Source organism: Maylandia zebra, linkage group LG20, assembly GCF_041146795.1.
Source record: "Maylandia zebra isolate NMK-2024a linkage group LG20, Mzebra_GT3a, whole genome shotgun sequence".
In the NCBI taxonomy this organism is placed as follows: domain Eukaryota; kingdom Metazoa; phylum Chordata; class Actinopteri; order Cichliformes; family Cichlidae; genus Maylandia; species Maylandia zebra.
The window spans coordinates 7,261,603-7,288,119 of NC_135186.1; the positions used below are offsets into that span (position 1 = coordinate 7,261,603).

Genomic DNA, 26,517 nt, shown 5'->3' on the forward strand with positions numbered 1-26,517 from the left:
CAATTTCCTGTACACGCATTACAGGGAACAAATAAAATAAAGGACATTTTTGCTTTTTGACCTGCTGAGGCATACTTAGTGTAGGGTAAACGATGTAATAAAATGGGAGGGGAAATGCTTAATAGATTTAAGCATAGATCCTTAAGCTCTACAGAGTCTTAGTTCCACTGACTGTAAGGAAATAGATTTTGTGAATGGTGTCCTGAAACCTGAAAGTTGCGCAGACAGGTTAACAACATCTTGTTAGATTCACACTGCAGTTGAGAGTTCAGGAAGGTGAGTAAAACCGTACAGAGTATAGAGATGAAACGTAAGAGAAACGTGAATTACTGCTGATAGCATAATGCGCAAGTACAATTTCAATGTTATTCCTGGTCAAAGGGAGACGATTTGTATAGTTTAATTGAGAACAAATAATCATATTTTATAACATTATCATGTGTATGTAAAAATGTAATATGAAAAGTAATTTCAGATTATCAGTTACATTTAATAGAGTCAAAACTATGTTGGACAGAATTGGGTTCTAACTACATACTCAAAAAATACATTTAATTAAAATTTTAAAAATCAAATAGTAAAGTAAACTTAGTAAAGTATTCAGTGCATTTCCTAGTAGAGTGATGTAAAAAGAATTACAGGCATTTTTCCCCTTTAAGGCAGCCATGGGTGGAGTTACAGTAACGCGTTCTGGGTGTTGAATTCTTTTATAAGGAGATGTGGAAACCCGCGTCACTCTGACAAAATGAGTTTCACCTCCCAGTGTTGTTGACAGAGGAGGGTCGATGCACATGGGTCAGGGTTGACTGACAGACTGGATTTTAGCCTCACGGGTGTCATTTCTCGCTTGGGACTGAGGGCGATCGAACGAAACCAGCTGTACGTGACGGATAAGCAGCATTTGCATGGTGAGGCTCATCACGTTCTCATAAAAGTTGTTTGATGAACATTGGCTTTTTTTTGTTGCCTTTGCCTTTACCACGGGACGGTCAGATGCTGTGTTGTATGTGATGTGAATGTTACTCTGTTACTAAGTGTATACGAGTGTTTTCCACACTGGGACGTCACGAAAAAAAAGAAAAAGAGCCGGTCAGAAATCACTGAGGTCTGTTCTCTGAGTAGAGCCTGTATAGTTCAGATGTGTGTGGACAGCATTTTGTAAGCTGGACATTTGTGTGAGTAGACCAGCTAGAGGAAGTTATTTATCTAGTGGAACGCACTGTACTTCTGACTCAATGAGGGATTTCACTCGCGTCCGCCGAGGGAAGTCACGTCGAGGCGGGATGGGTCTTGGACTGCTCGGCACTTCCATTTTCACCCACTAGTAGGCGATAAAGAGTAAACCAGTAATTCTATGTCTGTCTGACGTTTTCGTATAATTTAAAGCGCAAAAATAAAATAAAACGAGGGAGTCAAAATTGGTTCACAACTATCATTCAAAAAGTGTAAAAAAAAAGTGACGTCAGTAATATAATGTAAAATAATTTACAGTAAAAAGCGCATGACCCAGAGTTAAACATAACTCGGTGTTATCAAGAATAGAGTGCGATAAAGGCCAATAACAGAAAGTGACAATAAGGGTTATGGAAATTAATTATAATAATAAAATAAACTATAAATATATAGTTTAATAGTTATGATGTGAAAATGTACTACATGCCGATGTGGCCCATGACCAGGTGGAGTTGTGCTTTTTTCAAACTATAAAAATGTGAAAATCTTCATTTTCTGCACACTATCTAGACTTTAGTTTATTAGAAACAAAACATTTCGGACATGCAAGTAGACTATAAAGTCTACCTACCATCTTGTTACATATTAGATATGTAACAATATTAGATAGGTTGTTACATATATAATATTATGTAACAATATTAGATATGTAACAACAAAAGATTTTTAACACGTTTATTTAATTATTTTTTTTTAAATATTTTTTGTAAGTAAAAAGCAAGTACTAAAACGGCATTTTTTCAGTTAAATATCATCACAAACATCTTTTCATATGCCTCTTTTATTCCCCAGGTGAATGAAGTTAAACAGTGGAAATGTCAGGATCTAATGAACTGCACTAAACTGTCACATTTACAGCATGGCCTTCGCCTGGTGACCCATTAAAAATCAGTACACGCCGATAAACCTAAAGGTCTGGTTTGTTAGTGCAATGGAAAAAAAAAAATTGAAAGCTGCAGTCACACATTGAACCTAGATTAGTTTGGTGAATAAACTTGTATTTGGGCTGCGGATCTTGTTGTTAAAACGGTTTCTCTCATTGAATCAAATGCTTTATTGTTTAGTTTTGTGGCGCGCAGTGTTGTAGTTAGTCCCACAGCTTAGCAGACCTAATTAGTGTGTATGTATGTGTGTGTAAGGTGCAAACTTCACGCCATCAGGATAATCAACTCGTGCTTAAAGAAGGCCCGGTCACTGAATGGTCTATTGCCTGAAAAAAAGTTGAGGTGGGGACTGCCAAGGACAACACACCAAGGACCCTGCATGTACTAAACAAACTGTTTTCTCCAGCCTCTGGCTTGTCCTTCCAACTGTGCCAACACACGCAGTCCCCCCCGCAGGGGACTTTTTGTGGCACAGACTCATACCTTGGCCGTGGCAGCTTGTCTCCATGGCGTATCTCTAGTCCTAACCTCATGGGAGAGTTTACTTGTATTTTCAGGCTTGCTTCGCTGTGCACCAAAGTGGTACAAAGGCCCATTCATGCCCGAGAGTGGCTCCATTCATGGACACTGAGTAATTGCCGGTAGAATTCATAATTAGTCTGTGTCTTCCATCTCCGAGGCTCACGGGTGGAAATGACGCCACAGTTGGTTGTTTTAAGGATAGCATTAATATTCAAATCCACGCTTGAGTCACTGTTTTGTTTGTAGTTGGGTTTCCTTTGCATGCTCTGCATTGTTTGCTTCCCACTTCGGCATTGGAGTTATCATGGACAGGAAACAAAGCAGGTCTTTGAAGCGAAAGATTGCAGTGATAGTAGAATGGAGACCTTGGGTTGCCCTCCAGGCAGTGTGGTGCTTTCATTTTAATGTGAAATGGGTCTTTTTATTTCATTGCATAAGCACAGTATGTGTCCGCCTTATTGTATTTTAATTCTAAATGTTGCTTTCAATGCAAGAAGAAGCACAAATATGTAAAGTACAATATATGGGGAGAACAAAGATTTAGAGGTATGTCATTGAGTCAATGCAGCTGGGTGCTTTGCTGCGTCACTGCTGGGAAGACACAGGGGCACCACTCAGTTTTAAACTCCTTCAGTTGTCTGATGGTCTGCTTAACCTGAGCTGCACATCTGACCGTAAGCCAAAACCGCAACAGCAAGGTTGACATCATCATCTATCATAAAAAAAAAAAACCAGGATGACCTTCACCTTTGCCCTGATACAAGTGTCCATCGCCCTGGAATGATATCAGTTGCTGTGCATCATATCAGGAGAAACAGTCATCATCTTTATAGATATATGCTAGTTGAGAATCTTAATCATCAGCATGGATGTCACGTACAGTCTTTGTACTTATTTCATTGCTTTGCCTGTCTGCACAAAATTCTCTCTCACCTTAACCCCTTAAAATATTTTAACAGTAAGACATTTCCTAGTCATTCGCAGTGTGCCACTTTTTAAGTGCACTTTTGTTCTCAGCCAGTAGGCTAACAAGGTTAGGGCTTGTGACCCTGTCAGACTTAAACTAAATTTTCCTTCAAGTGCATCTATAATCGCGGTGCTTTGGGGCCGTCTCAGCGGTGGAGTTTGTCATCCAGCATCACAGGAATTCTGGACAATAAGCCCCTTTTGTGAGGGCAGATACTGGAGCGTTGCACAGAGACGAAGGAGGGTGCAGGAGTACTGTCGCCCTCCCACATCTGACCCAGAGGTTGTGTAATACCCTGCTCATCAGACAAATAGCTTTAAACTGGATACATATGGTGGCTGAGAGAGCAGGCTGAAGCAATTTTCTTGGCTTTTGTTGTTACTCGTTTCCTCAAGGCTCACCTAAAACATGCGGGGTATCGCAAGTCGTTTGTTTACTGCGTCTAGTGAAAAGTGGCATATGTTCAAAATGTAAACGTTTCTTTTGCCCTGCTTTCATAACCTTTTTGAGAATAGGAAAAAGCTATTGGATATAGTTGTGTAATGATACTTTTACTACACTGAAATGTGAATGATATGAATGTTTTTCACAATCCTGCAAATCTACATACTAAACATAAAGAATGTCATGAAATGTTACATCCTTTGAACTTTGTTATATGTTACTTATTCAATGTAAAATACTTTGCTTTATATACAATTTTCATGAAGTAGTCCATCTGTCTGTAATATATGCTGTATGCTTGTGTATGTGCAGTTATCTTGTATTGTTTGCTGCCTTTTGCCTTGCCTGGTAAGATAAGAACGTGCAGCTGAGTGTGATGGACGGTGATGAGATCCAGCTGTACCCTGCTTATGGGCATTTCACACCAGCAAAGGTGTGACCTGAATGATGTGATGTAATGCAAAAGCCAGATGTGAATGTAAAAGATAGCCAGATGAATCCCCTTGCACTCTAATGTCAGTGTTTCTTCAACAGCTTACCACTGGCTAGAATGAAGCTGTGATGGGTTTGACGGAGCTGACTTGTGTTGGAGCTTTAGATCGATATCAAACAGAGCTTCTTATAAGAACACGATCTCTTCTACATCATGGCCAGGAGTCAGAATAATTTGTGGAGACAGCATGACCTGAACAGGTACAATTAACACTACACAAGTCCTAATACTAATTTTTTTAAAAAATGTAAATAATCTGTTATTATTATCTGTGAATCTGTGGCAGCTTTGCAAAATGTTGAGCATGTAAATCTGACCAGGAAAAAAAGAGAAATATAAGAGAAGGGATAAATGTTAGCATGAGCAACTACATGTAGTCATGCAGGATTATAATATATGTATATAGCAAGATAATATGAAACTAAATAACAGTGTCTGGCAATCATAGACACAGAGTCTGGCTCAGAAAAGAAATCCAGTAACTTGTTACTGTTTTATACTGCAAATAGAAAAAGGACAACTGAACATATGTCCTGTTAATGCATTTGTTAGGCTCGTCTTATAAAGACTGATTTGGAATGATTTACCATCGTGCACAGCTCTGTATGGATTTCTCAACCTGTCCTGCTTTGCAGAGTGCAGAGCTTTGGCCTGAGGGCTTACACAGAGCAAACCCTGAAGGAGCTTCAACAGCAACAGCAAATGGCCAACGAGTTTAACTGTGAGTCTTTTTCAGATATTAGTGTTACATGTATGAAGGAAACGGATTTAGCATGGATGCATGAACTTTATCAAAGCTCCTCTGCTTTGAATTCGTATGTATCAGGAACACTATCAGTATGTATCTGCTATTACTGTAAATTGTAGAAATTCTGGCAATTTTTTTTTCATTGTTTTGAAATTTTGAAAGGATGTGAAGAGTTATGTTTGTTAAATTAGGTGAAGTTATGCACTTTTTTTTATTAGAGAAAAAAAACAACCTTTAAACCTCATTTGTCTAGTAGAACAGTATTTAGACAGGATGCAAGTGAGTTTGCCATCACAGTACTAAGCTGTGTACCAGAGGAAAGAGATCGGGGTGTAGGAGGAGGGGAAGCTATCGCTCCCCAGTCACCAGCTGTTCCTGCAGTCTGGGGCACGTCGGATGTTTCCACAGAGAAGGTTATGGGAAGCTCAGTTAAGATTGTGGCCTGCCCTGCAGATAATGACGATTCCCGTGTTAATCAGGGTGTTGTGGCTGATGTTTGACGAAGAAGGCGATAGGTTAAGCTGGTGTTTTCAGGATGTTTTTACTCCCGTTTCCTGTACAGTATCTTCAGTAAGTACGTTTTTATAAGGCGGTTGGGCAGCAAGTTGTTTTCCATGTTTCTTCCTCTGAGTGTTGTTTCTGCACTGGAGGGGACAACAGCGATAGCAAAGCCTTACATAACAATTTGCTTTCTCAGTATAAAAGCAAACGTAGCATTTTGTGTGTTTTAACACATTTCCTTTTTTTGCCCCTTTTTCTCTCCGCAGCCAACCCCTCTCTCTCCCAGCCTCCATTTTTTTCTGATTCCTACCACCTAGCATCAGACAACATGCTGCTGCCCATTGAGGGAGACCAGGTGGTTCCTTCTTCCCAGAGACAGGCAGTGTTCGGGGTTGATCAGAGGGAGGCCAAACCCTTGCCACCTCTGCCAGACCCCGAGGAGCTTATGTCAGATGAAGCAGCTGATAGTGAGGTTGAGTTCTTTACCAGTGACCGACGGCCCCTTTTGCCCAAGAGCTGCCCTAAGCCTATCTGCAGGAACAGCAGCAAAGACTTTGGCCAAGTAAATTATGCCTACCAAGAGAGTTCATTGAGGGCTGGAGATGCTGGCGTTGGATCCATGGCATTCTCTTGGCCAAGCAGAGAGGACCGGCCAACATTTGGAGGAGGCAGGTTTGCGGCCGACATTTGGTGCCTTGGTCACCAGACAGATGAAAACCAGCCTGTGGTGTCGGAAGCTGAGGATACCTTTGGAGCCAAACGGCCAGAGCAGAACCTATTACCTAGAATCCAATTTTTTGGCTCGGGTCCTTCCACCCAACCACACGCCAGCACCTCATCATGGTCCACTGACAGGCCACAAATCCCTCCTCGTATCCCCATCCCACCAAAATCAAAGACTGGGACCGATGAAGACAAACCTCCCAAAATCCCTCCTAGGGTGCCTTTAGTCCCACCCTGTCCACCACGCACCCCAAGCCCTAAAAGTCTTCCAATTTATATCAATGGAGTGATGCCTGCCACTCAGAGTTTTGCTGCTAACCCCAAATATGTCAGCAAGGCGTTGCTGAGACAGATGACAGGTGAGCCACCTGCAACCCAGTTTTCTCCCTGCATTGTTCCGATTTTGAAGGATGGCAGAAAGGCCAGCGGGACACACTACATCCTGCTGCCGCCGGGCCGACCGCCAAACACAGAGAGAAGAGAAAGACTCCTGAGTGAACCTGCTAAGACAGGGAACAGCAGCTTCTGGCAGAAAAGGTAGAAATCATCTCACCATGTCTGAAACTAGACGAGTACAAAACGGTGACTGACGTTATTAATCACTCTGTGATACACAACTGTACAGTGTGCGATAATATCTGCTCACATGTGTAACGTATTGGTATTTTCATTGACTGACATGTGTTTGGTGTAATATCCACGAGGTTTTTTTGACTGAACATTTTACCAATCAGTATTTTAGAGACGTCTCTTCTACTTCGACCACAACGACAATACACAATAATATAGTATTTTCACAAATAGAGAACAAATATTTATTTTCGATCACCATTTGTCAGTTTTTGATAACTAAGATACTGCCGTTTCCTTACTAAAAAAAAAATAGTATGATCACTTATAAATTTTTAAAGTCTGACAGTCGTATGCTCATACCACTAAAAACAGCCTTAGCTATGCAACATATACCTTACAAGAGAGCACGTCTTTATAAATGTACAAGCTGGGCTTGTGCCAAACTGTTCCACGTCTGTTATTTTTTATCACAATGCTGCTTGAAAAATATAATGTGTTGATAGATTTGATGTTTTTCCAAATAATTAAAGTACTATTTGAATATTTTAGCATCTTTTCAGGTAAACTTAATAAAGTGCTCCATTAAAAAATACCAGATTATAAAGAGTTAGCCAAGTGCAAGTCTAAAGATTCTTGACAAATTTTATAGTAAATTTGCAAATGAACATGTTAGATCACCCCCCCCACACACACACACACACACACACACACACAGTCGATGCAGCTAATATTGGGTGTTTGCGCTTTTGAATTAGCTTATGATTTCAGTATCACAAAGCTGATTGAGATAAGATAGCCTTATCACTCCCAAAGTTTAGAAATTTACATCAAACTACATTAACTACAGAAAAGTGTCAATTTGTTCATTTTAATCAGTGTGTATTTAAAGCTAGATTCTAATTCATTTTCATTAGAAACTTTGTTGAAAACCTGCAGTCACACTTATGTTCACAGGTCTTTAAACATATGAAGAGCAAGTCAGAAGTTTTTACTTGTTGCATTTGTAAATAGAGCTGAAAAATTGTCATTAGCTGATCCTCGTGAAATTTTTTAATGATGTAAATCTGATGTTGTGTATACTTTTTTTTTTTTTTACTGTGTGGGCATGGAAGTCATGTTACGTTTACACTGCTGAGGTGCAGGCCCACATTTACCTTTGTTACACCAACCTCTATGAAGTTCTCATGAAGGTTCTGTATCAGACTTGGCCCATTCAAAGGCTGTTTGTAAGTTCATAATTCTGTGTCAATTGTAAAAATTGTCTTTAATCTATTTATAGAAATAAATAACTTATTCATTCTAGGATTGCTTCATTCTCCACACTCAAGCTATGATATGGAGAGCTTTCTCTAAGTTTGACCTTCTTTTTTCAAGATAAGATAAACTTTATTGTCTCATCCATCTATAATCTGGGTTCAGGTCGCAGGGGTAGCCCAGACTTCCCTCACCCTGGTCACCTCTTGCAGTTCATACAGAGTTCATCTCAAGCCAGGTGGGGAATATATCTCTCCCATGAGTCCTCGATCTGTTATGGAGGAACTGAGAAACCTATGAACATATATATTTTTATGGTATTAGGGTGAAACCAGGCTGCCATCCCATGTCTAATTGAACTTTCAGGCACTACATAATAAAAAAGCACATGTTGTTATTTAGAGTGGATCATGTCACAAGCACCTGGAATATTGAACTAATAATAATAACACTACTAATAATACTATAATACTACTACTAATAATAATCAAAAGCAGAGAGTTGGTGTGACCGAATATAGGTGGATGGGGGCAGATGATCAGCTGTGAAGAACCCTAAAAGGAGCAGCTAACAGAAGAAGAACAACAACAACAACAATAACAAACTAAAGCGCTCAGAATGGAGTTTTGGGAGAAATTTTAATGGAGCATCAACAGTAGCTATGTGGAAAATTTCTCATAAAAGTATGAGCTACAAGATGAGAGATGTACATAAAAGAAAGGCTACTGTCTCTTCCCATTCCCTTGGTTCATCATGTGATGGTGGCAACAGTGTAACAGTTCATTTGGTGGTTTTCAGACATCTCAAAAAACCATTTCTTGTACATGCTACATTATCACCTCACAGCTCATATTCACAGCTCATTTGCCAACAATCCAAACGGGACTGGAGTATCAAGGTGATTCAGCAGGCTAAAAAAAACCCAACAAACCCTTCCACTATGGTACTGTTCGAGTTCATGCTCACATTCACGCATTTCTCCTGACTATTCCCTCAGCTCCACATTTGTTATCGCTTTATATTAGATCAGTCCAGTGATGCAGAAATGTCTCAAAAAACAAAAACAAAAAAAGGCCCAGGAAAACTAAAATAACTGTCACATGAGCAGAAGTTTTCAAGCTCCATAGTTTAATAAATTGGCCGGTTTTATCGGTTCATAATTAGCTGTGTTAAACATTTAATCGAAATGACATTTCACAAAAGAACAATTATTCTACTATGAAATAATTCATTTTTGCAAAATAAGTTAAAAAATAAACACAAAAACTTTTTGCTAACCCCTCATTTCACCCCCTCCCCACTGTCCCCTCACCCCTGCAGTTCCTTATGGGCCTTATTGAACTTTGACCTGTGTTCTTGGACAGGCACGGCCTCAGCGGTCTCATCTCTTGGAGCCGAGGTCCTTCGTGCAGCCACAGAGCTGGCAGATGTAGGAATTTAACCGTCGCCTTACCGCCAAGCCCGGTTGAGCAGTTTAACTTCTGCCAGGCGTTTGCTGATCATGGTGGCAAAGAAAAGGGCAAGAAGCACGCTACTGATCAGCATGTAGTCGTAGTCATCTTTTAGTACGTCGAACTGCTTCGAGGGATACACACGTGTCTGGTAGATGTCAAGACCATATGCCACAACCTAAAAAATAAAATAAAATTGTCATATTAAGATTTTATTTAAGTGGGGAGGAAAACCAAGTGGTGGCAATACATTTCCAAATAAGGAATCATCTACAGCCCTGTTTCCAAATAGTAGTGATGTGATGAAAATGTACATGCAATGATTTGAAGATGCTTTAAATTGGACGGTAAACAAGAAAAAAAAATGTTCTGAACTCATTTTGAATTTGACGTCAGCAACACGGGGAAGGGGCAAAAAAAACAAACAAACAAAAAAAAAGACTGGAAAAGTTGCGTAATGCTATACCAAGAAAAAAAAAAAAAAAAAAGATCCGGTGGAACATTCTCACAACTAATTAGGTTACTGAGTAACATGATTTGCTATACAAAAAAAAACATCCTAGAGAAGCTGAGCCTCACAGAAGTAAAACCAACGAGGATTTCACCATTTGCGAAAGACAGAGACTGAGTGGGCAAACGTTTTTTTAAAACCACTGTCAATTTAATTTAAACTGGGGGAATTTCTCATCTATGGCAGATGATATTAAAGGATCCAAATAATTCCTTGTAAGTGGGGAAGAAAGTCAAAAGCAGATACTGAATAGCCAAGCTTTGGTTAAAAAACAAGACAATATTCCATTGTGGAAAATTGTGCATGAGCTCTACTGAACATAGTTCACTGCTGCGTCCACAAAAACAAGTTAAAACTCCACTATGTGCAAAAAAACCAAAAAAAACCCCAAACATAAACAAGACGCAGAGGCCAGGACATTTGCGAGGCCAAAGCTCATGTAAGATGGACTGAGGCAGAGTGGAAAAAAACTGCTCAGTGGCATGAAAAATCAAAATATGAAAATATTTTTGGAAACCATGAACCTGGAATACTACAGGCTTAAAAAGGGACCAGTGGGTTTGCTCTTAGTGCGTGGCTCACAGCTTGGTAATACGGTTGGAGAAAACGTGCACAGAGCTTGTGCACTAAATGATATGAAAATCTCAGAGCAACATGCCCAGTCTTTTTTCCAGGGAATGTATCAATTATTTCAGGATCACAACTCTAGTAAAGTACGCCATTAACTTTTGAGCAGCTGAAATCAATATATCTACCAAGGATGGGAAAACACTTCACTTTTAAAACAACAGCGTTTGTTTCCCCTCGGTTATGAACCCCATAGAAGAAATGATGCAACACGATATTAAACATGCTCCGATTGCCACAGTTACATGTTATATCCACTCACTGACCACTTCATTAGTTACACCTTGCTAGTACGATGTTGGACCTCATTTTGCCTTCAGAACTGGCTTAATTCTTCATGGCACAGATTCAACAAGGTGCCAGAAACATTGCTCAGAGATTCTGGTCCAAGTGGCACCTGGTGTGATCTACTCCTGCTTTAGTCCATCTCCTTTAAAGTTCGATGTGTTGAGTTACTGTTGCTTTCCTATCAGCTTAAACCACTCTGGCCATTGTCCTCTGACCTCTGACATCAATGAGACATTTTCACATAGAGAGCTCCTGATCACTGGATATTTTGTTTTTGTTTTTCAGATTATTATCTGTAACCATACCACATTCAAAGCCACTTAAACCACCTTTCTACCCCATTAAGATGCTCAGTTTGAGCATTACAATGCTGCCATGTGATTGGCTTATTAGATGTTTATGTAAACAAGTAGTTGAACAGGTGACCCAGTGCGGTGGCCGATGAGTGTGTTGTTCAACCAATAAAATTTCTTCATTTCAACATTTGATAGGTTGTCTTTGTACCATTTTAAACTAAATATATGTGATGTAAATGATTTTTAAACCATTTTATTTTAATCTTACACTGTGCTGTCATGTGCTTTTCATTACTTTGAAGGCAGACTTACCAGGCAGGTTGACTCCAGTCCAGACGGGGAAGTGTGAATACCTCGCACTCTTGATATACTCTGATTGTAGTTGATAAACCACTCTGTACGGATCATTAGCTCTGGAGCATAGGGTATCAGGTTCTCCTCACTGAAGATCAAGTTAACAAGTCAGACACATAACAGTAAAGAAAAATCTGACTTTCATTTTCACACTAAGCCTGACTTGAGGACTGACCGGCTTTGCTCAGATACTATTTCTGGCCTTCGTGGGTCGAGGAACATCTTTGGTAATGACAAAATCCCTCCAGACGGCAAGCCAACTATGACAAAGCAAATTCAAACAAACATATTACAAAAAGGGCAGCCCGGTGCTGAAAATACTTTTTATTTCTAACATATTATGTAATAACTAAAAGCCAAAAAACCACAGAAAACAGCAATATAACCGAGTAGCACTTACTGAGCAGATGGCGGCTGGTGATGCCCTTTTCAGTCAGCGTGGCCTCCATGGTAGAAATGGCGGAGGGGAAAATGTAAGACTGCTGGAGAACCTGAGGAGCGTGTGGCCGATCCAGCGAGCTGAACACGGTGCTGTTGTAGAGCTCCATTCCTTCATACAGTTCAATTACAGAGAACTCGTTCCTACGTGACTTGGTGCTCCAGTATTCATACTGCGGAGTCACACAGGGGAAGGAGACACAATAAATATAACCCTCAATATTTCTCCTTTTTTCCTCCATTTAGTTATGTGCTTTGAACAAATGGCCTTCAAACTGTAACGATGCAAAAAGCAAGACAACAAAAGGTGGTTGTAATTATTTCAATCCCTACACATGACTGTAGCAAACAAGCGTGCTCACCACCACCCAGTTTTCAGAATGCACAATATGCACCGGTCCTCTGGCTTTTCTCTGAACAGCCTCGTGGATGATGCGGCCGGTCACACCGTCAATCAGGATGATCCCGACAAAGCTGCGCTCCTGATGCGTGTCTGTGCTCTCAGTCACTACAGCCAGTAGATTGGGGTTCAGGTACTATAAAAATTAGTTAGAACACAATTGGACATTTAAATTAATATAATAGCACAAAAGTACATATCTCGTTAATTAAGATAAATTTGTTGTCAAATGAAGCAGAGCCTCACTCAAGCTACTTTTGGGCCACTCCGGATGTTTGATTTGGCAGAGTTTTACGCCAGATGCCCTTCCTGACGCAAACCCAAACTGGGATTTGTGTCTCCGGCTGGAGTCCAACCAACAACATTTGCTTGCCAAGCAAATGTGTAAAGTGCAAACCACTACAACCAAGTAGGACCGCATTAACGCACTGACTTTTTCTTTGTAGTAGGGAAATAAGTTGGGGGTTTTTTGTACCTGGTTTCATTTATGAAAAAAGGTTGGAAAATAAATTTTTCAGTCCATAAACGAGGGTTCTTGACTATGTTAAGCTACATTTGCCTTCTCAGGAATCTAGCTTACAAAAAATATGACCGGAAATACTTGCAACAAGGTCTCAAATATGGCAGTCAGCTGGCCATCAGCCTATCCAGATCAACAATTCTAGGAAACCTCAAGCACTACTCGATGTACCGCTATAAACTGTCCTAGTGAATGATTTCTAATGTGTTTTTATCCTCATCTTCTTGTGCTACTCTCTGAAATAATGAATGCAAGAGCACACTTCACGGGTGATTCATAAATCACAACAAAGGCAACAGTAAGGAGTACTAGCAGTGAATTCTTACTAAAAGAGGGCAGTCGAAGGGAGAATGTGATTCACTGGGAAAACAGTGAAATGGGTTACAAGATTTCTTGGAAAGATGAGTTTTTAGTTTACGTCACAAGACGGGGCGTTACCGTCTTTTAGCGCAAAGAGGGAAAACTGAGCCAAAACAAACCAAAATCGAGCCAGAATAAAGTCAATAATATAAGCTTAACCAGAAGGATTTGAAGCTTTCTTAGTTGTTTTCACTTGCATACTTCAAAGACATACAAGTGTTTTTGTGAAATCATCACTGGGAACTTGTTCCTATCTTTGGTATGACTGTGTACATTAGACAAATTTAGCTATTTTACTGTTTCTTTTATTGTTGTAATTTTAATGTTTGTCTAGAACAGATCTATCTTGTAAATGAGACACTGAGTCGCAATGGGACTACCTGTATAAATAAAAGTTAAATAAAAATAAATTTAAAAAAATGTGTTTTAAAAAGGATGTTACGGTACCTTATAGAGAACACTGCGGTCTCCCATTACTCTTCCTTGCGAGTGGACATGCTCATTAGGCCTTTTCCCTTTGACAGAGACAATCCTTTGTATCTCCATTGGAATGACAACTTCCCAGATCTGCTCAGTGGACAAGTCCTGAGAACACAAAATGATACACATGAACTTTTTCTGTCTGTGACTTGGGTATAGTTTCATGACGGTTTCCTGTGAGAATCAGGAAATGATGCGTTCAAAAAGTTTCACTTGCCGTCCTTAGTCTGTAACCAGAAAGTCTTCCCTGGCTGGAGTCAACAAGATAAAAGAATATAGATGAGGCCATTTCCTGGAGCTGCTGCAGTACGTTCTTCGTAGAAGGAAATGCAGAAACCTGGGAAAAAGCGAGCAAGATGAATATCATTTGTTTGCAGGTAACCGACAGCTCACACAATGCCATTGTTAAACAGTGTTCTACTGCCTGGTGGTCATGCACAATATGTAAACAGTATAATTAATGGGACATAGAGTCGTTATGAGGCAGCATGATGAGTATTCATACAGAAATGGCTTCGAGATGCAATATAGTGAGAATGTGTAAATGTATACAGTTTGCTACAAACCTTGTACTGATCATCAACTAGAAGCAAAACTTTAGCATAATCCTGGTCCATGAGTGGCAGCAGGAGTGACTGAAGTATTGGCTGAGGTAGAGCAGGTGGAGTCACATGACTCTTCTTTCCAAAGATGGGGTTAAACACATGCAGTGTGGTGAGCCCTGTGTCCTGATGACCAAAAATAGAACAAAGAAAATAAACCTTAATCACGTTTTACAGGTCAGGTCAGTACTTTATCTGTCAAGTGGGTATCTTTAAGATTTCTTTTATCTTTTACTGAGCCTGTCTTGTCTTTAAAGTTGAAAACTGTAGGTACCATTTGGTCAGTTTTTTTTCCCTGCCAACTATTTGAGCTTTATCCATATTGTCAGCCTGCAAGATAAGAGCTTTGACACCAAACCTGAATCTCCAAACACAGAGCCTTTGCAATAAGTTACCTTATCTTTGATGAGCAACGTGCACTGCGGAGGATGAGGGAAGTGCGCTGTCGTTCGCTGTACCATCAGTTTGAACGCTGCATTCGATGGGACATCATTGAGGTAGTGCCTCCATAAAATACTGCCAGTCTTACTGTCAATCCCAAAGAGCTGAAAAAAGGAGAAGAAGAAAAGAATGAACCTTGCAGGAAAAAGTGAGATGACTAATCTGAATTTATTTATCAGTGTTTCAATTCCCTTCAAGCCTGCCTGATTTTAGACAAAATAAACCAAATCTAGTTTGACCACAACTGTGCGGCGCTGCTCATCCTCCCTGAAATGCTAACAAACCATTTCTAAATGACAGGATAAGCTTTAGTTTCATACTTTTCCAGATGCAGTGACCATAACCATCATCTTCTGCAAGTTGAACTCATCTCTGGACAGGTTTTCGATGGTGACCTCGTTTTTAACTTGACTACGAGGCTTGCGTGCGTCATAGAACAGCTTCCAGAGGTGAGAGATCCAGGCCTGCAGCAAGATGAGCTGAGAGGACAGCCTCTTGAACACCATAGACATCAGCCCATCTGGACAAACGTAAACAAGAGCACAGATGCCGCTAAGTGACCTACCGGGGACTTGACTCAAATTTTTAACATCTGATCCACATCATGTTTCATATCTTAAATACAACAAACGTTGCGAGAAACAACAAGGACACAGGGATACAGGTTTTATTTCAAGAGTGAAATAAAATGAAGCAAAGGGTTCAACAGAGGAATGGTTCACTGAATGTGAGGAAGTCCTAACCGTAAGACAAGGAATCAAGTTTTGCTGAAAAAAGGCACAGATTTGTTACCTTGAATGGCTGAATCCATAAGCAGCAATAACAAAAAACAGGACAAAAACAAACAAAATGAAAGCAGTAATATCAACACACATGCGAAAGATATGTTTGAAACTGGAATATAGCAAATTCGCCGATTTGATAAAGCAGCTGAGTTGTTTAAGGAAGGACAAAAGCAAATGCAACAACCCTCAGAAATGATTAGAAATTCTAAGTTATGGAACCATTAATGGAGACACCATCCAGTTCTGCTGAGTTTACGCTTTGTAAAGGAGATTTACATGACTCCATTCAAATACAGCAAAAATTTCGGTTTGACATTTACCGGCCTTTTTGCCGAACTCTCCCTCCAGCTCAGCCTGCGTTCCAGTGAGGGGCAGATCCACCATTTCCATTGTCACCACATCTGACAAGGCCTCCTCTCTAGTCCACATCACACGCCCTGGAAAGCAAGAATCATTATTGTTCTGCAATCGTTTATTCAATCTATTTCCCACACCCTGCGGCTGTATGCAGTTTGTGTTGACGCTTTCCATTAATTATATTATGAGACGCGTTTTTCCATCATTCTTGTGGAAAAGACAGGACTGTAGGTACATTATGAAATCTGTCCACACCGTGGTCAGATGTTGGCAGCAACCATGATGATTAAGAGGTGGGATAAACCAAAAATATTATCATGAGGCACTGCACAGCTTACAAGTCTATGCGCTTTGGGAAAAATGTCCAAGTTCTCAACACTAAACAAACACGCAGACTCCTCACTTACATTTAATTTGCCTACTGATTGACAGAAACCCACCGCAGTCAGACCACAGTATGAATATTCATGACGTTTTCATCCCTCTGTCTGACCTTGCTAAAACACATTCCAGAAAAAAATAGGGTGTCTATTCTTCTTTTGCTCTTTTGAGTACAATGAGAAGGATTTTACTTTGGTTAGCTTTAGTAAAACTATAATTAAAAAAGTCCTGCAGCATCAATAGCTCTGCTCACATTAACATCAGTACAGCCTGAAAGCACTCTTTCCTTGCTTCCTGTTTTTGCCGCTCATACCTGGCTGTTGTATGAAAGTGAGTGTGTGGTCCTCTGTTTGCACCATGGCCCTGTAGCCTACAGAGTCATCTTTTTTCAAGAATGGCTGTATGTAGATCTGAAAGAGAGAATATAATTTACTTCTATTGTAAAGCCATTACTAACACACTACGGGGCACATTTACTACTAAAGTTGGCATAAAAAGAAAAAAGTACTGTCTATATTTTCAGAGAAAGCCCAGAAACCAGCATGTCTTATTTTTTCCACATCATACTGAAATGAACTGACTGCACCTGTGTTTAGAAAACTCTGCCTGCTCTGAAAGGCCATAGTTCCCACAGTACCTCAGGAAAGAAAACTGACTCACTTTCTCTGGTTTGCCACCATTAGGATCCATAACGAAAATCAGTGTTGTATCTAGAAGTCTTCGTCCAGTTTCAGCACTAAAGAGGTTAATACTGCAGGCCTATGGGAAAGAAACAAATAATAATCTCCCAATAAAAAATTTTATTTAAAAAAAACAAGACACAAAAACCCCAAAACACACTTATAAGACAGTTTCCTGAAAGACATGAAAAAAAAACTTACAGTAACAAGTCTAACCTTTACATTAAGTAAATCAATATGTGTATTACGCATCTGCCTTCTAAAATCAAATGCATTTATGACTAAGAAAACAGCTAAAACACATCAAAACCCACACATAAATCTAAAGGTGAAATATTACTTTAACTCACAGTTTTATTCTTGGGGGACATAACAGCAGCAATGGTCTTCTCTCCAGTGGTTGCAAAGGAAACCAGCAAGGCCTACAACAAACAAAGGATATAGCTCTGTATAATACAACAAAAGACATCATGTTTCTGTAGAAAAACAATACATTCTACAAAATGTCACAGGTTTGAAAAAAAAAAAAAGGATCGTATTTGGCCGTTTTTAACAGTTATTATGTTTGACATTTTCCCAGGGCAATAAAATATTTTGGCAAGGATGCCAAGCCACATTTACATTTTTGCAGATATTGACTGATGTTGGCTGATATAGCAGAACAACTGCACTACCAGGACAGGCTAATGTTTTTGAATATGAAACAAAAATATAGAGAAAAGCTTACGTACTGGCTTGAAATCCCTGAGCGTAACTATCTGACCATTGTTGAACTGGAGAAGCAGGAAGTTATCAGGGCCGAGCTGAAGGAAGAACTCAGACAGAGGCTGATGGGCTGAGTTGGGCTGGTGAGACACCAGGACCGGTTGAAAGTCTGGAGCTACTTCAAGTCCCAGTGACTGTGAGAAGACAAATAGGAGAAGACTGTAAAAGAAAAACTGTGCATTTACAAAGGAACATATAAGAACACAGAAGTGGAGAGCTGAGAAAGAGAGAGGCAGAATTTAAAACTTACCCAATCTAAAGCAGAGGACATACATGGCAATTTTGTACATTAGAAAGGTTTTTGTTAGAATCATACCTGCAGGGGGATCTGGGTCATCTGTAAATCATCCATATTTGGGTTTAAGTTGTACATGTACAGCGATGGAGTTGCAGAGTCTACACAAATCAGCACCCCCTGACCAATCACTGCACAGCTGGCCACTATGTTGGACAGCCACGGAGCTTCAACTGAGATCTGAAAACATTACAAACAAGAAACTCACAAAAATCATTCTATATACTGACCACTGGTTCAGTGTTTAAGTTAGTTTGTTCTTTAACAAATTACCTATTTTATATACATTAAATTTACAGAGCATAGGCTGATTTTTTTAATACTATCATTAATAAACAGGATTACCTGCTTGATTATTTCTCCATCATCAGTGCTGTAAGCAATAATAACAATGTGGGAATGGGGAACAATTCCCAAAGCATAAACTTCACCATTTCCTCCAGAATAAACAGTCTGGTAATCCACAGTCTCACTGTGGAGAGAAACAAAAGGTGACAAACGTTTCATAATAAAACTACTGTTTTTGCAACACTGTGTAGTATTTTCTACAAAAAAAAAAGCTTTTAAGGTGGTAAATGAATTCCTGTGTAGATTTATGTTCATTGAAACAGAGAACATCAGTACACAAAATTAACATTAATATAAAAACATACCTATCTGGTAGATTTTCTATCCATTTTTGATGGCCATTAGAAAGGTAATGGAGAGAGATAATGTTTTTTTCCAAAACAGCCACATGTTTCACTGTGCCTTGCTGTCCCACTAGACATGCTTTCTGGAAACTTGAACATATAAAAAGCAACGAGGTAAGATTTAATCAAATAAATGAATAAATAAAGACCATTCTTAACCTCAAGGTAATAATCACCTTCCAGAGTCGAGCACAATTTCCCAGTTCAAACCACCAACATTGACATCCCAGGATCGCAGCAGGCGGCCATTGCCAACCACTAGGATCGCATCTAGGACACAAACACACTTTCATCAACTGGAGGAACTTTAAAAAAATCTTTAAACTTTACTGCAATTCAAATACATGATTAGAATCATTACAAAAAAATAAATCACCTTGTCCATGGTGCAAAAGAGCATCAATGTTTCCTTCGGGTCCAGACTTATCAACATGTCGCCAGACTGTAACAGACATTGATAACAAAGTGACAATAAAAGACTATACCTAATATATGAGAACTTCATCTTTCAAAGGAACAACATACTCACAGAGTTCCCCGGTCCTTGTATTGAGTGCGGCAAAAACATTATTCTCTGTTGCTACAAGAACCTTTTTGGATGACTGTACATGTGTGTCAAAATGAGAAAAACGAACCTTGCCTACATACTGCTGCCTCCTGTGAAACATGAAGAGAAAGCACAAGCACTCAGACTGTCATCCAGCTCACCCATGATCATAGTGACACCATTGTTTTAATGACCACATGGATCCAATCCCGGTGCAAAGACATATTTCTCAAACTGAAAAGCCGAAACTACATGACACTGGTTTATTGATTATTATCAGATTGGCTACAACGTTTTCCTATTACCTTTAAATCACTTTCTATCGCGTTTCACTTGCTGAATTTAGTGGGACCAATGATTTACTTAATGTATAAACCATGGAGATATGTACACCTCCTGAAATTAACTACCAAATTTACATTTGTTTGTTTGTATTCATTCTGATGTGTTTTGACCTGTTCTCTCATTCAAAGTCCACCGATTCGCAGTTAGCTGCTTTGACAGGTGCTAACATTAGCATTTCCACATTAAAACATAATCGGCACACATTTGATCGTTCGCTTGACTCCTCTTACCAATCAAATTTTCCTACTTGGTCCTCAAACACAGCATCGACAGCATTGTATAATATGATACACTTAAGCCAAAGCAAAATTAGCTTTGCCATTGCTGCAGCAGCTCTGACTTGCTCTTCAACGGAAGGAGGAAGTCGGAAGCCGAACGACTTCCTTTTTGTTCTGCGATGGAGAAGTGCTGCCCCCTAAAGGTTGTAAAGGTTACAGCGTCGGTCCTGGTAGTGACCTTTCAGATTAACAAATATTCATGGATTGAACCAAATCCTAAACTGAAAGAAAAAAAAGAAAGCAGATCACTATTGAAAAAAATAGTGTAAGACCGAGATTAATTCATGTGTGGGAAAATGTGTGATGGATCAAGTGACAGAAACACAAATGATAAAATTTAAAAATAATGGTACCACAGGGGATAATAACAGGATTCAGGTGGAAGACAGAGGCTGCACCCCGACACGTTAAAAAAGCGAAAAATAAAAACCAATTAAATAAAGAAAAACGAAGAAGATTTGTGTATTTAATATATTTTATCTATTTAGCAGTGCATTCTAGGCCTTGTGTGGTGCAGTCAGAAATTAGACAATAAAATATTTATTTTATTTTATTTATTATATGAATTAATATTTACTCTTTTTTTTTTTACTTACTTGATGATCTTGGATAAAGTCCTGTTGGCTTTTTTGGAATCAAAAGGTGTCGTATTACTATATCTATCTATCGTTATACAAGAATATTAACATATGTGGATGAAAGTCACATAAAGTCAAAAACTTGATTATTGGTTTGTTGATGAAGTTAATATTAAAACAATAAAAAGATAAGTTAAACGCGGTAAAACAAAACAAAACAAAACAACCAATATGTAAGTTTTACTACTTGTATATGTAATTATATCACAAATGAATGAAGGGGAAAACATCGCTTTATTCGTTCCTGTAAAATGGGAACTATATTATTATACATAATTTAAAATGGGTTTAGAAACAGTAAACCAGTAAACATTTCGAGTGAAATGTTGGCAGGGCTGGTATCAGAGTGAGAGCGCCCCCAAGATTTACTTACACCACAGTTTCTTCTTCCAGTAACTAGTTTTTTCTGTTAGGATTTCAAGATGGCGTCGAGCGGAGGAGATGGGGAACACGAATGGACAGCGGCAGTTCGGCCGCTTTTATCAGCTTCGTACACTGCTTTTGAGACGAAGGAGCTACCTCAGCTTATTGGGTCTATAATCAACAGGTAACCGGTTAATTGTCAATAAATTGCAGGTTCATATTTGCTTGAATACTGCCTGTGTCCACCTAGGCGTAGGCTAGCTAGCTAAATTGCTAACCCTAGCTTGGTTAGTATAGTTGGATGGGAAACGATACCCATTTTGCTAACGTTAGCGGCTAGCAAGCTATTTAAGCTTAACTTGCACTGGCATGGAGTCAGCTCCAGACGTTAGCTGATATGCTAATGACAGCTAACTTACTCAAAATGCTATTTAGCGTTTCCTTTCTGCTGACTACAGAGTTTGAAACAACGCACGTCTTATGACTGATGGACATTTATCTTTAACGTAATGTCAGCGCTGTGCAAACGTTAAACGGTGTCGCAGTGTAAGCTTTAACAAAATTGCTTCATCATTAGCTAGCTAACACAAACATTAGCCGACAGGCTAACTCGGGGGGCCTTCCAACTGGACTGGCTAACCCTCAAACGCCCCAGCCAGAGTAATATTTGACTACGTCAGCTGACTTAATTGGGCTAAATTCAGCAACACTTGCATTATGAGGCGTAATCTGGGCATGTCATTAGCCAAATCACGCATTATATGGGTGGCAAAAATAGCCAGTCTGCCTAACGTCATCTGCTTGTGGTTAGGCTGGAAGTAGGCGGGGGACCTTATCTCTCCACTCATTTTTGATCAGGTGATGGTGGGTTACCGTCAACTTGTTGTTAGTAAAATTGTTATTTAGGGTTATTGCTTCTAAGACTTGTACTTTAGGTAATGCTGAATGGTTCTGCTTAACCACAAAGATGCTGGTGCAGAATGAACTTGTTATCTCGTTACAACATTCCCACCTATTTATGTTCTCATAAAAGTAGGAATATGTGATATTAGTGCTTTGCAAGTATTGTTGAATGATTTATTTGATTCCGTAGTTTTCCCTTGATTCTCTGTTTGTGGCGTAACATAAGCTAGTACACTGAAATAAAAAGCTTCCTAGTATGTCTGTTGGTTTCGTTTTCCAGTGCAACAGGCTGTATGCAAACATAACTATTACGAGGATTGAAAGTAGTGTTGTGTAGTTGAATTATCCTATTGTGCAGTTTACTATAATAAAAAAAAATTAAAATAAAATAAGACTCCATTATCTATGTAAGTATTGGATAAAATGTTTCTTTCTTTCAGTTATGTAATTGTAACAAGCCTGCTTATTAGAGGCCCCAGGTGCTTATGTAAAAGTACTTAAAAAATTCCAACCACACCAAAAGCCAGTTCCAATACCAACAGCATAAACACACCTTGTTTCCTTACATCTCAAGTCCTAAAGAACTATTTCATTCTGTGAAGACAACATTGAAGAAGTAGGCTTGAATTGCTAAAGCTTAAATGGCATACCACGAGTTTGACCACACTGAGTTTGGTAAAGCTGGGTGATAGGTTTATAAATTTTGTGTTCTCACTGTAGCACACTCTAGCACAGATACCAGAATGGCCATGCTATTGCAACTTGTCAATAGCATGTTAGCAATAGCATTCATTTTACTATTTTAATGCTTTTTTGTGAAGGTCATGATTGTTTTTTGTGAAGGTTCAATTAATTATTGATAATATTGACTATTTGTTGCATATATATTGCAATTGATTGTGGTTTGATATATGAAATTTATCTTCTTTTTTTTAAAAAAATTTTTTTTAACTGAGACAAACTAATGCTCCTGGGAGATGTATCAGAAATGTTAATTAGTTAAGTCACTGAGGTGGTGTATACTGAAGAACAGTAATTATTTTGATGCTAACTTTTAACCAGATTATAAACCATTTAATAACCATTAAACCATTTTATTCTTTTATTTTATTAAAGGGTTGTGTTGACAAAATGTGTAAGAAATGTTAATGGATGGATGATAATAAATTATAATTATAAGAAGTCTGTTTTAAAAAGTTTAATTTTTAAGACTGAATTCTTGCACAAACACATTGGACAAACTGTAGGTAAGCAAAGTTTACATAATTGCAGTGCCTCAGAGGAATCAATTTCACAATTCACAATGTAATGTCACCATAGCAACAGATGGAGCTGATTCTGTCTATATTTTAAAAGTAAGGCTGCAGTCAGCAGCTGTTTTCTTTATTGTTACTTGGACATTTAGTATGGCAGTTGATTTGATGTACATCATGAGAGGTTGCCATCTGTTTAATGTGACACAGCAGAACATGAGATTGTCCCGTGAACACTTTAACTCCCATCTTTGCACCTCTTACTCTTATTTGCGTGGAAGAATTAAGACACTAGTTGAGGAAAGGAGGAGGAGTTAGATCAAATCCACTCTGTGTCACTGTCCTATCTGTATTCTCTACCCCCTCCCCCCAAACAAACTAAAACAACCCACTATAAATGTTGTGTAAAAAGTCATATTTCCTTTGTTTGCAGTGAATCAGACATTCTTCACCACGACAAGCAGTATGAACCTTTCTACTCATCATTCGTGGCACTCTCAGCACATTACATCACCACAGTATGTGGACAAAGTATGTGTATTTCATTTTCTCCTAAGAGTAATAGACAAATTACTGCCACTCACTGACAATGAGCCAGAATCTTTCAGTGAAAACTGTTTTGTTGCTAGATGTTATTTTTGTTCTTTTCTTTGTTTCCCCAGTACCAAGAAATCAATTGCTGTCAGTTGCTGCAGCGTGCAAAGTATTGATCGAATTCTCATTGCTGCGCTTGGAGAACCCTGATGAGGCATGTGCAGTTTCACAGGTAAGTGAGACAGTCAGCAGGGTGGGTGTAGTCAATTGTAATACATTAGTGTAGTCATTTCTAGTTATCACTGATTTGCATTTTCTGGTGGTTTTCTGCTTTCTATTTGTATGGAATTATGTATTGAAATAAAAAAAAAATTGTTTTTCTTTAGAAACACCTGATCCTTTTAATAAAGGGACTGTGCACTGGCTGCAGCAGACTAGATCGCACAGAAATCATTACTTTCACTGCTATGATGAAATCTGCCAAGTTGCCTCAAACCGTCAAGACACTTTCAGATGGTAAGACTCCATAAAGGACAAAACTGAAAAATGCTTCACTGTCCTGGTAGACAACATGAATAAGTTATATGGCCAAAACTGGAAATTCACTGGAAGGATTTGGACATTTTTGGTCTATTAGTTTTCTATATACTATAATTATTCAATGAAGCTGTGAGTATTTATCTGCCTGGGCTGTCACAGAGGCCCTTTTGATTAACAGCCTTGACATGTGGTGAAACTCTTGTGCCATTTTTTTTCATTTAATAGTGGAAGATCAGAAGGAGTTACCCAGTGCTGTGAACCCAGAGCTTCGACAAAAAGAAGTACAAATGAACTTCTTTAATCAGCTGACATCAGTTTTTAACCCTGACCTTACCACCATCTTGGCCTCTCCATCAGCAGCACACATGCAGGCAAGTATTAATGACCCAGCTACTCTCGATTGCTATTAGCAGAAGTTACGCAGCTTCTGCTTTTGTTCCCCTTTCCTTTTAAATTAATTTTGTTAGCTGCATTTAAAATAATATTCTGTCACTGTATTGTTGAAAATTATCTTTTGTAATCATTGCATCTCTTGTTAATTACAGGCTGAAAGTGATTGCGATGAACAAAATACAGATCAAGCTGTTCAGACCAAAATGAAAAATGCCTTTGTGTCCCAGAATGTGTCAAGCTTACAGGAACTAGGTAAGTAGTTGTTCCAAGAGACTGGACCTTTGACACTACTATATACAGGTCAGGGTTTAAAAGTTTTATCGCAGCTGTTGAAAGATGGGAGACTAGAAATCTTGGGTTGTTTTTTTTTTTTTTTTTTGAAAAATATCTGTTTAGTAAATGTCACCATTAAGTCACACTATGATGAATATACTTCAATAATTGATTTTCCATACAGGAGTGTATATATACACTGTGAGTGGCTGTAATCCAGAATTGAGTTTGTTTTTTCCCCCACACATCCATGTGGAAAATGTACATTTTTCCCCCCTATTGATTCAAAATGTCAGATGGTCCCTTGTTTACTTTTCACTCTTGAAAGCACGCTTGAGCTCTAAATTATACGTAACCTTGTAAAAGCACTTTTTCCTTTACAAATTGCAATGAAAATTTAGTTTCTTTAGTAATCCTGCCATTAATTAATTTAAAATGAAACTTAATGAGTTATTATTTGATTAAATTTTTGATTTAATGTAATTTTTCCAGGTGGGTCTGAGAAGTTGTTACGAGTGTGCCTCAACCTGCCCTACTTTCTACGCTACATCAACCGCTTCCAGGATGCTGTATCAGCCAACTCATTCTTTATCATGCCAGCCACAGTGGCTGATGCCACTGCTGTTCGCAACGGGTATTCTTTTTTTTTTTTTTTTTCTTTAAATCTACTGGGCTAATAAGAAATTGTGTTTAATTTTGGCATCTGGCCATTTCACCACTGGCCCCAACATTAAGTTGTTATCCTGTACTTAAAATACATAGATTTCACTCACTGGTGATAGATGTGACCATGGCTTTGGACACACTTTCCTTGCCTGTACTGGAGCCCTTGACACCAGGACGACTACTGGATATGACTGTGCTGGCTCTAAGCTGTCTCTATGCTGGTAGGTGGTTACATTTTTGGTTAAAATAAAACATACCATGTGATTCAGGCTGCTATAACATTCAAAAACCAAACTAAGGAAAAAAAAACAAAAACATCTACAATGCGTTTTTACTTGTTTAGGTGTAAGTGTGGCCACTTGCATGGCCATTCTACAGGTGGGTAGTGGCTTGCAACTTCGCTCTGCCTCCACTGGTACCAAAGAAGAGGACTATGAAAATGATGCAGCCACAATTGTCCAGAAATGTGTAAGTATTATAACTAATCACTTTTAAAAAGTCTTTAATTACTGTCTTACTAACATGTATATTTTAACAAGATTTAAAAAGATGACATATATTTGTCTTCACAACAGCTGGAGATTTATGAAATGATCGGACAAGCCATCAGCAACTCTCGCAGAGCTGGAGGAGAGGTGAGTACCAATTTTGATTGATATATTGCGCAAATAGAAGAATAAATATATATTTATAATTGACAGTCCTAGACTGTCAGTTAT

At 38.9% G+C, this 26,517-nt stretch overlaps 3 protein-coding genes across 11 annotated transcripts in view; 2 read left to right on the forward strand and 1 right to left on the reverse strand.

The window, feature by feature from the left end:
* Window positions 1–705: 705 nt before the first annotated feature.
* Window positions 706–8,390, forward strand: errfi1b (ERBB receptor feedback inhibitor 1b). Of its 2 annotated transcripts, none has more exons than XM_004554077.5 (4): window positions 706–908; window positions 4,585–4,743; window positions 5,179–5,264; window positions 6,059–8,390. In XM_004554077.5, the coding sequence occupies exons 2-4, from the start codon at window positions 4,697–4,699 to the stop codon at window positions 7,054–7,056; spliced, it is 1,131 nt and encodes a 376-aa protein (XP_004554134.2). In that variant the 5' UTR covers window positions 706–908; window positions 4,585–4,696; the 3' UTR covers window positions 7,057–8,390. The 2 variants fall into 2 exon arrangements, with proteins under 2 accessions (XP_004554134.2, XP_004554133.2); XM_004554076.5 differs by lacking the exon at window positions 706–908 and adding an exon at window positions 915–4,483.
* A 571-nt stretch (window positions 8,391–8,961) lies between these two features.
* emc1 (ER membrane protein complex subunit 1) lies at window positions 8,962–20,340 on the reverse strand. The gene is made up of 22 exons (XM_004554075.2): window positions 20,188–20,340; window positions 19,595–19,722; window positions 19,442–19,507; window positions 19,242–19,335; window positions 19,027–19,155; window positions 18,719–18,845; window positions 18,395–18,553; window positions 18,045–18,212; window positions 17,664–17,735; window positions 17,294–17,392; window positions 16,947–17,043; window positions 16,216–16,332; window positions 15,431–15,630; window positions 15,065–15,214; window positions 14,634–14,795; window positions 14,285–14,404; window positions 14,035–14,172; window positions 12,670–12,843; window positions 12,270–12,480; window positions 12,045–12,129; window positions 11,828–11,957; window positions 8,962–9,971 (listed from the first exon to the last, which is right to left on the reverse strand). The coding sequence occupies exons 1-22, from the start codon at window positions 20,277–20,279 to the stop codon at window positions 9,792–9,794; spliced, it is 2,898 nt and encodes a 965-aa protein (XP_004554132.1). The 5' UTR covers window positions 20,280–20,340; the 3' UTR covers window positions 8,962–9,791.
* Window positions 20,341–21,289: 949 nt separating this feature from the next.
* ubr4 (ubiquitin protein ligase E3 component n-recognin 4) overlaps window positions 21,290–26,517 on the forward strand; it is a 56,755-nt gene continuing 51,527 nt past the window's right edge. For all 8 annotated transcript variants that reach the window (XM_023152315.2, XM_023152317.2, XM_012919885.3 and 5 more), the window contains exons 1-10: window positions 21,290–21,420; window positions 23,826–23,923; window positions 24,055–24,158; window positions 24,313–24,442; window positions 24,692–24,837; window positions 25,012–25,111; window positions 25,625–25,766; window positions 25,895–26,019; window positions 26,142–26,266; window positions 26,374–26,433. In XM_023152315.2, the coding sequence (XP_023008083.1) occupies window positions 21,296–21,420; window positions 23,826–23,923; window positions 24,055–24,158; window positions 24,313–24,442; window positions 24,692–24,837; window positions 25,012–25,111; window positions 25,625–25,766; window positions 25,895–26,019; window positions 26,142–26,266; window positions 26,374–26,433 (1,155 nt within the window). In that variant the 5' untranslated portion in view covers window positions 21,290–21,295. The remainder of the gene's footprint in view (window positions 21,421–23,825; window positions 23,924–24,054; window positions 24,159–24,312; window positions 24,443–24,691; window positions 24,838–25,011; window positions 25,112–25,624; window positions 25,767–25,894; window positions 26,020–26,141; window positions 26,267–26,373; window positions 26,434–26,517) is intronic.